Raw genomic sequence first — 12,713 nt, 5'->3', positions numbered from 1 at the left:
TGTGTGGGACTGGCCGTGACTCCAAAGGTACACTATATCATGCACCAGCAGTTGTACTGCATAATACTGAGAGAGCTGTTTAAATGTAGCAGTAACTGTCATGTAATGGAAGATGGTCTGGGACAAAATTATGACAGTGCCAGTAATGTTAGGATGATCATCTACTACCCAGGTCCACTAATCACTTAGTCAAAATGTATCAAATCAAAATGATCAGCATGCTATTGGCATCATTGTGTTATGCAAAAAAAGCAATTTTGCATATGCAGATCTAGCAGTGGCAGTAGAAGCTTGAGTTTGGAATCACTAATAGTATCCACGTATTAAGTGCTTGGTTGAGTTTACAGACATATTAAAACTAAATAAAAAGAATAATTTTCACACACTTAACTGCTGTAACACAATAGACAACCATGTAATAGTGGGCCTCAGCTTTGGAAACTCAGTGTCTGTTACAGGCTTGTTGTTGTCAGATGCATGTAGGCTAATCTGTAACTCTGTATTATGAACAGCTCGGCCCTCTGGCTCTGCACCAGGAAGTCCCACTGCTGACTGGCACAAGGAGTTTGTCACGGAGGCTGACGCTGAGATCCTGGAGCACTCAGGGAAGATAATGCTGCTTTTTGAGATCCTGCGCATGGCTGAGGAAGTAGACGACAAAGTGTAAGTGTGTTTGTACTGTGTGCAAGCGTAGCCTTTGTCAGTTTGCAGTGTCATTGCAAGGTGTGTCTCTGTGTTTGTCTTTAGGTTGGTGTTCAGTCAGTCTCTCATCTCTCTGGATCTGATTGAGGATTTCTTAGAGTTGGCTTGCAGAGCTAAAGATGAAGAGAAAATTTCTCCATACAAAGGTATGTTTTGGGCATTTTTACATAGCATTACACTATGCAAAAATGAACCTATGCCCTGTTTCTGACTTGCTAGACTTAGCCAAGCACTGTTTTAGTATTATAAGCGAGTTGAGATTGGCAAGCTTCATTTTGTCCCAAGATTCATTTTTGTGGTTTTACACTGCGCTTTTTAAAGTGACGTGTGTGTGTGTGTGAGTGAGTGTATGTGTGTATGAGAGAAACTGTGTTAAAAAATTTTAACATGAGCCTTGGATAAGGATGAAGCATTTTCATAGAAATGCAGGTTTTCGACTCATAAGTCAACCCACACGCAGCATGTATTCTTACATGTGTACTGGTGTGCTTATTACTCTTAAACACACACCAACATACACACATTGCCGCTGGTGTAAGGTCATGTTCCTAATTAAACTTCAGCAGCTGTTTTTGCTTTCATTTTGAAAATGATTAGACCTTGACTTTTTATTCGACAAAAAATGTTTGCTCAAGGGTTTGTAATTTGTAATGAAAAGATCACAGTGCCGTAATTGGAAACATGCTGAAATGTTGGTTATGAAGGCTGGTGGGAGGGGTTGGTTTGGCCATCTTGAAGGCTAAACATGGCTGGCCTCTAACCAACACAGCCATCTATCTGCTGCCTGTTAATACCAAAACTAAGTCTCTTTGACAAGCAAAAGGCAGCACTGACGCAGATACATGTGCTTTTGAAGTTTCTGTTGAACGTAGACGGCAGATGGCAAATCAGATTTCGTTCCTCTCGTGTTTGTGAAGGTGAAGGCAAGTGGTTCAGGAACATTGACTACTATCGTCTGGACGGCTCTACCAATGCCACCACCAGGAAGAAGTGGGCCGAGGAGTTTAATGACACCAGTAACACAAGGTGACATCTTTGCTGTGTTTACAAAATGCAAAATGATGACAGCGACTTTGCAAAAAAAGAGCATGAGAATCTTAAAGCAACATTTTTGCACGTGACACAGGATATAATTGTGATGTGTCTCCTTTTGTTCCATTTTCATACACAGAGGCCGTTTGTTTCTCATTTCTACAAGAGCTGGTTCACTTGGCATCAACCTGGTGGCAGCAAATCGGGTCATCATCTTCGATGCCTCCTGGAATCCATCCTATGACATCCAGAGTATCTTCAGGGTTTACCGCTTTGGGCAGCTTAAGACTGTCTACGTCTACAGGTTGCTTGCCCAGGTGAAGTTTAATAAAAGTCAATACATTTGCAGGTAAACTAGCCACCAATAACCAGCAAGCAGGTAGTTGGTCTTTGTATATAGATTAAGACTTTCATGAGTATAAACAGTTTCATGCAAGATGCTCTGTATAAGTTTACAACATTTACCAGCAAAGCCAGCAAACGTTGAAAAGCCACAACAAAGTATAAGAATGGTTTAACCTCCTAAGACCCGAGCTCTTCCATGGCATGCATTTTTAATTTCTCTTTGATATTTGGGCATATTGGGACCTCATGAATGTAAAAACAAAGAATTGCCAGGTTTTTTTTTTTTTAACCTGATTTTTGTTTCTAAGAAAAATGAGAGCCACATATGAGGACATTCGTTTTAAATTTTGATAGAACAGTGGCATTAGAATGTCCTCATAAGTGGATATCAGGCCCTCGTAGAGAAACATTAGTGTTTTTAGGTACAGACAACCCAAAATGTCCACATATGTGGACGCCAGGTCCTAGAAGGTTAAGGTGACAGCAATTAAGACTTGTGAAATTCAGCTAGAGATGAGCTGCTGTTGAATTTTTGGGACTAATATTGACTTTATATATAGATTTTGATAAATGCATGGCTAATTAGGTGACTAATGCAGCATCGATGGGCTGGGAAGTTGTGGATTTGCTGACTTGAGGCATTGAACTGTAGGTGGTGTTCGGGCAACTCTGTTTAACTTTTTGACTTTTGGTTTCACTCTGACCATTTTGAATTTAGCTGAAATATGAGACACTTTTTCTAAAGTCTAGCTAGTGTGTTGTGAGTGTAAAATAGCTTGAAGTGCTTACCTTTCAATCAGCTAAATGGTACGTGCTGACCGAAGAAATCTAGCATGCTAGTTAGTTTCCTGTGATGGCAAATGTATAAGCGGTGTTGGCCGAATTTCCAGTATATTGGTCAATTTTTACGTTTTTTTTCTTTCAAACATTCTAAACAGACACATTTCTGTTACATTTCTTTTGTATACTTATTTATATTTACTTATACTTATTTACTGTTGCAGAGTGCCCTCTGGTGGACAAACTATGCAACATTGACACAAAACATTGCTGAAGGGCATTTCTCCCATCTCTTTAAATGAAGAGTTGGCAATTTTAATTTATTGACTATTAAAAATACAATAGAAAAGCAAAGAAATCTGGTCAGTTAATATTTGCTATCAGGCGAAAATCGTTCGGTTTCTACTTCCAAATAACTCTGCACCAATTTGTGTTGAGCTGTTAGGCTAATACACCTCTTTGAGTATGGCAGACAATAGAATTGGATTCATGCTGGGCAAACTATTGATGACCTAAATCATCATTTTACCTCATTAGGAAATGCAGATTGGTAATGAACTCACTAAACTGTACTTGGAATTCTTGCTGCATTGTCTTGATATTGATGCCTCTGTGTTCATCCAGTATAGGGTGGATGTGATGTGCTTGTGTAATTCTGATTGACTCCTGGGCCACTTGATGTTTTTTAAACCTCCGTTTTTTGTTCATCTCTTTTCATTCTCCCTTTTTAGGGCACAATGGAGGAGAAGATTTATGAGCGGCAGGTAACCAAACAGTCTCTGTCATTCCGGGTTGTGGACCAGCAGCAGATTGAGAGGCACTTTACGATGAACGAGCTGGCCGAACTCTACACCTTTGAGCCAGACTTGCTGGATGATCCCTCTGAAAAGAAGAGCAAGAAAGCCACACCCATGCTTCCTAAGGTAAAGATGCATATATTGTATGTATTTAGATCGAGAAGGTGGGCTTTCAGCAACCCTAACCCTAAGTTAAATTGACACTATAAATCAGACATGTAATTTGGCTTTGATGAATCATTGACTGAGAATTCATGCTTTTCTTTGAAGGAAATGTTGAAAACAGGCTGAAACCTATTAACAGTAGTAAAATAGCTTTTTTTTTTTCTCCTTCAGCAAACATGGCACAGGATGCTATTATAATTGCCAAGCTTGTTTTTTTTCCATACTTTCAGCGAGTAGCTTGTTCTTCCTTTTGAAGTTTTGCACTTCAGTGATAAACTGTTATTTAAACCCAATGCCAGCTTGTATCCTGCTTAGCCTCTTTCTGGGATCTCGGTATTTCTTCTCGTTTCCTTTCATAATCCTGCCCTCGCCTCTTCTTTTCTTCTAATGCAGGTGCAGTGTCACTATTTAGGCCCCCTGGGGTTTAATAAGAACACAGCGCTTACATGGACCATCCAGTCCAGCACAGCTGCACAGATCTGTCTGTTTACTGCTATTTACTAAATAGTCTTCCCATTGCAACACTCCTGCTGCCCTGCTATAAACCTGCACTCCTCTTTTTTTTCATTCATTCCTTGCTGCTTTTTACTTCTCTGTTGATCTTTGAATTACTCCCCTCCTTTCCCACTCATTCCCTTTTTTGAACTCTCTGGGTTTATTCAGATCTGTTTCTTAAGTGGTTTTACCTCTTTGTTTTGGTTTGACCCGGGTTACTCTGCAGAAACTTGTAAACAGACAGGTTTAAAAAAAACCACTGTATATACAGCTTGCATGCTCTTTCATTGGAGAAAAGTCCTTACAGTTCACCTTCATTGGAAATTGTTTTTGTTGTTTTTTTATTGACATTGACAGAATAATTTGCATTTGCCACTCTCTTGATGAGTATTATCAGGTAGGAGCAGTGTGAGAATCCCCTCAGTGAGCAGCTGCTATAATTTCTCCCACCACATATATTCCTCTAAACCCAGAGTAGCCTACTTAGAGCGCAGCAGAGCACAGTTGGAGATCTGAAGAGGAAAGATGTGTTCACTGAGCTGCGGCCTGTTAGATGTGTATGATCTTTAACGAGCCCAGTGACATTTATATGACACAGTATTAAAGACGGAGAAGCTGACAAGCTCTTATAAAGCCAACCTGTTTTTGGCCAAGGGGTTAACTATGATGTGGCAGCAGGACTGCAGTATTACGGAAGGAATTTGCCATCTGGAATGATGTGAAGATGAGTCAGACACCCTCCATCATTTTCAGCCAAGAACGAGAGAGCTTGTACTTTCTTTCCTCCATTTCTTCACACTGTGAAGTGCAGGGTTTTTTTTCCACGCAGAAAAGACTTAGGTCGCAGAGAAGCTGATATTTAGCTCTTTTTCTGCAAAGCTTTGTTATGGATATTTATTTAACTTGACCATACCTCAACCCTCATACTGTACCTATAGTTGCACTTTTACTCATGTTCCCACTCTCTCTTCCATCCATGCCATTTCTTTTCTCTGCCATCTTTGTGACCATCTGCTACTATGACTCGCCTCTCTACCTCCAAATGTTCAAAGTGAACTCAGTAAAGTTGTTTTTCTTTTTTCGCCCCCTGGCCTCCCCCTGCATGATGAAAGGTCATTATTTAAACCCCACTCTTAAAGATGGCTCTCTAGTCTTCAGAAAAACTAATTGGAGACAAAGGAAGCAGGCGTGCTTCCCGCTAATGACAAAGAAGGCCCTCTCAGCCCAGACATGAGATTTTTTGCTCTCCACCCATCTCTTTCTGAGACACTCTTGCCTACTTCCTGTTCATCACACACTTCCATCTAACATGCTACCACTTGTACTTAAAGTTATGTTGGTAGTCTTTGAACAATTTTTATAAAAGTCTCCAGCATCTCGTGCAGACGTGCTCTGCATTGTACGCTCTCGGCCCGGCTGGCGTGCTCTCAGCAGGTCATGGCTACAGTGGTCATTAGGCTCTGCTAGGAACGCTGAAAGGCCGTGGGCAGGCTGTGCCTAAACTACAGTATAGACAGGAGCAGACTGGAGCTATAAAGCACACCATGCTTGTCTCATTAGAGGTAGGAAGTCACTTTTGACCTTGGAGGGGGGGAGGGGAATCTCCCTCAGATAGTCTTCAAGCATTACATGAATGATCGGTAGTTTACAGAGGTCCTTTGTGATGCTGTTGTTGTAAATTACCTGCCCTCAGTTAGGCCGATCTCTCCTTGGATAAACTGTTTCTTTTACTTCCCAGAGTGCTTTTTGCCTGCTTTTAGAAAACATGCCTGAGCTTGATGTAGAGAGAGCACTAATTATAGTTAAAGCAAGAAATTAAGTGGTTGCAGGTGGTGGTGGGGAGAATCAGAAGTCATCATCAGACCTCTGTTGCTATACTCTGATTGTTTGGGACCACCTTTAGAGACTCCGACTTATTTGTCTTTTCTATGATCAATCCTTCTCGGTATGATTTATATGCAGTAGGTGTTTGTACAGGAAATCATTTTGACTTTGCTTGTGGCATTGCCAGTCAATGAGCAGAATATTCATCTGTCATTAAAGGCTTGTATTGATAAAGTGACTCATTTGAGACTGATCAGTCATTCATAGAGTTGCACTTGTTTTCTCATCACCCCACAGCTTACAAATCACCGTGTGAAACAGCATAAAGTCTTTCTCTCTACTCCAGATTTTGAGACTGAAACTGTTTGACTGACCTGAGAGCTGTTTGATCGAAGTGCATTGGCATCTTTATTCTGACTGTAGCGAGACTTTGGAGCCAATGAATGAATCTGAAAAGAGCAGCAGTCTGCCTCTTCTCGTCTCCCACCCGTTTCTCACCTCAGGCTTGTTCAGAGACTGATTCCTATTTTTATATTCTCATCTCCCCCCTCTCAACCCTCCGCTCCAGCTGGCTGTCTCCTGTAGCGAACCCTTCACTGCTGCTAGCTGAGGCTTGTTTTTATTGGAATGTGGTATGTTTATTGTCTTTTTTTAGCCCTTTATGACATGCATGATTTTTGTTTCTTTGTTAATTGACTGACAGCTAGATAAACCCTCTGACTTGTGTTTAGGCCCCAGAGGGTGTAAAAACAACATGGTTTTAAGGGCAGGGGCGGCCTCCTGATGTCAGGTACAAGAGCAGCAGTTGAGCACATTTGTGCGAAGAGACTGTTTAGTGCAGGTTGGTAGAGTTGTGTGTCACTTATGTGCAGCTGGTGGGGAGAGAGAGTTTTGACTGGACTTAATGTTTAGGTATTAGAAATATCCCATACCTTCACATTCCTGCTGTTGCGATCCTGCTTTAGACCCCTTAGTTGCTATGGCCGATGCACCTGTGTGTCAAAAGCAGTTTGTGACACACACACACACACACACACACACACACACACACACACACACACACACACACACACACACACAGCCATGCCAGTGCATTAAAAACTCGTGCACAATTTGGGAATAGTTGTTGTAACTGAACAACTGAGAATTTCTTTTGCTCTGCTGCTTTCTTTTCCCTTTTCATCCTTCATATTTTATGGCTTGGTGGAGGCTTACTATTGTGGCAATGACAGGTATAATAGAAACCTCATTGTCAACATATTAACTGATCGCTTAGGAGTTTGGAAATGGAGTTAACATGCTTGAAAATGTTCAGAAAGTTGATAATGTGGCCAAAGAACTGCTGCCTGTTATGTAGGCGGCACTTTAATGGCATCATACCTCTTTACAGTTAAGCGCCACCTAAAATCTGTTTGTAAAGCATACGTAGGCTTCTGTGCCAAGTAGTAAAGTCTACATGAGGCCCACTTATATGGACTCCCAAGTTTTCATCTTTGTGATGTGTGAGGCAGCCACGTTTGAAAGCTCCTTTACATAATTTGTGAACTGTTGGCAGGAGAGCTGTTTTTATACATGTGCAAGTATTTGGTTTAAAGGATGCATGCCTTGGGAAAGGTTCTCATGCATTGGTAAATTTAGTGAAAGCCTTGTTTGGTAAGTAGACCATGCAGGTTCTAATGAAAGTACTGGTTCAGTTTGCATTTACAGAGGCTCTTCCTGTACTTGGATTTGAAACATCTGATTATCAGGATCTTCTTACGATTGAGCAGTTTGTGTCCTAACTGAGGAACGTCTAGAGGTCGCCTGCAGACATTACCTGCCACCTCCAGTGCTGCGTCTGAGCAAACGCGCACCAAATGTCTCCCCTGTGCTTTTCTCAAAAGGGAGAAAACATTCAAATGGAGTTGAATTGGCTGATTTACCGCCCACTCTGAGCATCTGCCCACCCGCAGTCTTTTGCCCCAACCTCCCTGCAGTAAATTGATAGTCTTCCACATACAGCTCCATACAGATGACAATAGCATAGGTCAGGTTACCTACAGTCATTAGTGCCGCCTCAGGATACACGCACACATAGCACTAGGATGGGAGATGGACCGGACCACCCCAGAGCCACTGCTGGTAGGGATTACTTGGGTATCCCAGAATGCACAGTGTTCCAGTGGGAGCGCCTATACTGTCATTTGACCTGCAGCTCCACTGACCCGTTACTCGACCAGCAGTCAGAAAAACTCCTCTTTCATTCATTTGGATAAAAACACCTCACATTCTCTACACGCTCAGATGGTAGCTTTGTTTTTTCTTCTTGCCACCTAAACCTTCGGGGTAATTTCAAAATCATGTTTCTGTTCAGCAAAGCAGTAATATTTCTTTTTAAGCAGAGAAAACAGGGTGTGTGTTGGTTTTAATTCTTTTAAGGACTGATGCAAAGCTGTCAGCAGTCGTTGTGTACCTTTTGCTATCTGCCCTTCAGACAAGGCAGCAGCGAGATAAAAGCTTTACCACTAGACTCAGTTTGGTGTTTAAATCGGTAAAATGCTGCTGTTTGAGCCGTGCATGCTGCATCCCAAGTGTTTGTTGTGGCCTTGATTGTGACCTTTATTTGACCTCATGCGGACTTATTTTGGCAGAACAAACCATGATGGGTGTCTTTTATCCAAGTCAGACCAACGGGCTCTTCTGTGCTTTTATGTCCTAATTAGAGAGTAAAGCAGCAGTTGAATCGCTGCCTGTGCTGCTGCTCTGAAATGTCTGGTTGTTCAGGGGTGGCCTGGTTTTGTCCTGATTGAGTGTGATGGCTGGGAAACATAAACACATGTCAATGAGGAGCACAATTGGCTTCAGGATCCAAGTGTTGGAGGCTGTGGTGTGCAGGGTTGAGAAACACTGTGTCCCAGTCTGCTTCTACCTGTTTCAGCCACCTGTTTTTTACTCTCTGAAGTCAGGGAGGCTCTTGCATATTACCACTCTTCTTCTTTTTATTTTGAAATGGTTGCAATCCGCTATTAATTTTATCGTTTGTTTCTGGGGGCTTTTGTTTTTTTTGTTTTTACCCTCCTTTTCCTTACTGCTAACTATATTGATGATTAATTTTGTTTGTGTCGTCTCACCCATTGTCACTGTTTAGCTTGAGAGCACGAAGAGCAAGGGAGGAGGGCCGAGCCCCTCTGAATTGGCTCGTGTGGAGCTGAAATGATGCAACTTCTGTATGACGTCTCCAGATTGCAAGGTTCCAGTTTAATGTAAAGCTAAGTTGAGACAAAGAAAAGCAAACATGCTGCACAGAGAGTAATTTAAACCATGTTTGTGTGAGCGAAGCCTGGCCCAACTCTTAATTTTTCACAGGTATTGTTTTCAATAACAGTGTAGCCATGGAAACCTCAAAACACATGTGCTGAAAAAATAAATGTATTTATCTTTTTATTTTGGTATCAGAACAGAATTTTCCACGTTTTCTTGAATTGTGCGTTCAGGTCACTGTTGGAGTTGTTTGACATTTGAGCGCGTGCTAATCTGCTTTAAGAGAAGATTTGATGCCTTAAATGTAGTGTTGGTGTTTTTTGAATTTTAGTAACTTAAGAGGTTTCTGCAAAAAAAGCAGATTCAAGGTGCTGTAGAGAAAAATTAGCATTGCATCTGGAACCTTTTCTGTTTTTAAGGGGCTAAAATGTTGGTTTAAAAAAAAATGATATTATTGACTGCTCAACGTGACATTTAACCATACGTTATTTTGTTTGTAGTCCTTTAACTCTTAATTCTCTCATGAAATGCACATTGCTTTGGTAGTGTGTGTGCAACAGAATGAATCCACTTTGAGTGGGTCACAGTCAAAACAAGATGGCCAGGCTTCACTTGGGGTTGTCGCCTGTAGCCAGTCCTGTGAAAGTTGGGCTTAGCATGGTTTGCAGAGCCAACTCACAGCTTTGCACTGTTGTCTACAGGTTGTAGCTGTTTACTGTCACTAGGGGGCAGTGTCAAAAATCTGAGGGTTACTCTTTTGTTTGAGCTGCTGTTCTTTAAAACTTAGAATTTTAGTTTCAAATCACTTTTTCACATGCATAAAACTTCTGACCCTAATTGAACTCCATATAGCTGTTGCAGTTAAATCATAGGTGAGAAATATTCAGAGTCAAATGCGTGACAAACAGAAAAAACACTAAATTGCATCGCGTAGCAGCAGTTTGCAATGTCAATTTTGGTGTGTGCGCTCTTTTATTCAAAGGAACTGGTAGCTGGTAGCGCTACTGGCAACATAAGTGCACATGCTAGTCATTTCCTGTATAAATGCTTCATGGCTTCTGTGTAAAAAGACCATGTACACTTTGTATGGATGATGGATCTGGTGTAGCCACTTTGATGAGTCCACATGCGTTTTGTTTTCTAGTTTAACCACGGGGTTAGGAGAAAAGAGTGTTCTTGTTTCCAAATTTAAAAAAAAAAAGTCTTGTGAGCTGCTGGCCATATTTAATTGCAGACCAGGTCATCGGAATAACCGTAAGGAGTAAGGTGGATGATAATGTTGCTGAGTTTAAAGAAAAGTCTTGAAGATTGACCATTCAGGGACATCACAGGTCAGTGGATAAAGACAGAAGGATGGAGCTTATGGAAACTTTTGAATGTAACAAGTTAATTTCAAGTGAATGTTGAAAAACTGCCAATTAAGCAAAAGATTTTTTTTTTTATTTTTTTTTTTTTTAAAAGAGAGAGAGCTGTTTGGAGCTCACAGAACATTTTTATTGAGAAACACATTGTTTTAATCCAGCAAATATGCACCTCTGTTCATGGGTATTCTTGCTGCATTCTTTGCACATCACATGAAATCCTCTGTAATTAAAAAAGGATTTGTACTTTGCGGTCTGAATATAGAGGAACCTTTAGTGCTCAAGAGGTCTGTGGCTCCTCCACAGTAATCTTTCCTTCCCCTCTAATGATGATGATTTCAAACCCACCGTGACCATATTTTTTTCTCATCTTTCCTTGATGTAGGATCCCTTTCTGGCTGAGATGCTGCAGAACAATAAGGACCAGATTGTGTGTTACCACGAGCACGACTCTCTGCTGGACCACAAGGAGGAGGAAGCCTTGAGCGAGGAGGACCGCAAGGCTGCTTGGGCTGAATATGAAGCAGAGAAAAAGGTAGGCGGCGAGCAGAAAACGCATGCATACAGACGCGCACCAGCAAATCCACCAGATCCAAAATCAAAGGGCCACGTGTACAGCACTTAGGCCTCGGGGCTGTCACTCTCCAGAACATTGACAGTAATGTGTGAGGTGAACCAGGGCCCCGCTTTTGTTTGTCAAGATGTGCGAGTTAGTGTTGGATCTGTATAATCCTCTCATCACTCAGAGTAAGCAGATGACAGAGGCTCCCCCTTGCTCTGCTCATGGTCATTTTGGCCCACCATCAGGCTAGTGAGCTGCTGTACAAATCGCCAAGGCTGTCTAAGCAGTGTCAGCGCTACTTACTGTAAGACCACAGAGGTTTAGGGACTCCTGTCCTCTTCACACACATAACTGTCCCCCCTCTTCCTTCACTCTGTTGTGGGGCAATTAGTGGGGTTTATTTTGAGATGTGTATATTGTAAGAGAACAAGAGCAGGTCTCCTCTACGCCCCTCGAGTAATCCTAGATTCTAATTCACACTAATGATTATTTTTCCAACACACTCTACCCTTCTTTGCCCTCTATGCCTTAAGCTGATTTTCCCTTGGAGCCTCTTCTGCTTTTCAAGAGAACAGAGGGTTCCCAGTCGCAGTAAAGAGAGGGGTCTGTTCCCATCACTTCGATCTGTCTTTCAGCAAAAGAGCAGAAATGGTCACCATCATCATCAAGAGGTTGTTCGGTATCGTGTTGTACGCCCTGCTTTGCAGGAGAAACAACTGGAACGTAACCCAAGCTCTGCTAATGTCTTCACAACTTAAGGTTTGGCCTGGCGGCGGCTAGAGAGGGCTGCATGTATGAATATCACATTTGCAACTCAGGGAAATGGGAAAAACTGAGAATGCGATTGGGAGCCCAAAACGAAATTGAACCCAAGAGCCCTGGTTCTCACTGGGATGACTTCAGCTTGGTACAAAGCTTACCGAGGCTCATGCCATAAATTTAGATTTCAGATACTGAATTTTGGAAGCAAAGGCTAGATTTGGTTTCCGTCTGTGTGAAAACGTATGAAAGGCGCAGAGCATCGGAGGATGCTGCTAAAGTTAAAGAGGTGTGTGTGCGTAGATTAATGTGTGTTGAAAGTTCTGTACTGTTTAGGTTTGCACACCTGTCTCTGACCAGGTCCAAATATCCCTGCTGGCCCCCAACACACACACAAACACACAGACACACCCCCCCCCTTGCATACCGGATGGCCAGATTACAGGGCACGGGAAAACCATCTGCAGCAGAGACTCAATTACATACAAACATCGGCATCCTGCTGGCCTTTGCTGGGACGAGACTGTTTACTTCAGGTCACTACTTTCACACACATATTTAATACTGCGGGAGCGGGCTGATGTTGGACAGCTTGTTGCTTTTGGAGTTATTTGTGTAGATATGAAAACTTCATGAAGACTCAACATGAAG

General features: G+C 42.0%; 1 protein-coding gene across 1 annotated transcript in view; it reads left to right on the top strand.

Moving 5' to 3' along the window:
• Positions 1–12,713, top strand: part of atrx (ATRX chromatin remodeler) — a 34,892-nt gene that overhangs the window by 18,558 nt on the left and 3,621 nt on the right. The window contains 6 exon segments of the mRNA XM_026191120.1: positions 513–663; positions 748–848; positions 1,620–1,728; positions 1,874–2,051; positions 3,591–3,782; positions 11,127–11,276. Of these exon segments, the coding sequence (XP_026046905.1) occupies positions 513–663; positions 748–848; positions 1,620–1,728; positions 1,874–2,051; positions 3,591–3,782; positions 11,127–11,276 (881 nt within the window).

The sequence above is a fragment of the Astatotilapia calliptera genome, chromosome 2, assembly GCF_900246225.1.
Source record: "Astatotilapia calliptera chromosome 2, fAstCal1.2, whole genome shotgun sequence".
NCBI lineage: Eukaryota > Metazoa > Chordata > Actinopteri > Cichliformes > Cichlidae > Astatotilapia > Astatotilapia calliptera.
The sequence above is the reverse complement of the archived record's forward strand: the minus strand, read 5'-3'. Positions and strand labels throughout refer to the sequence as shown.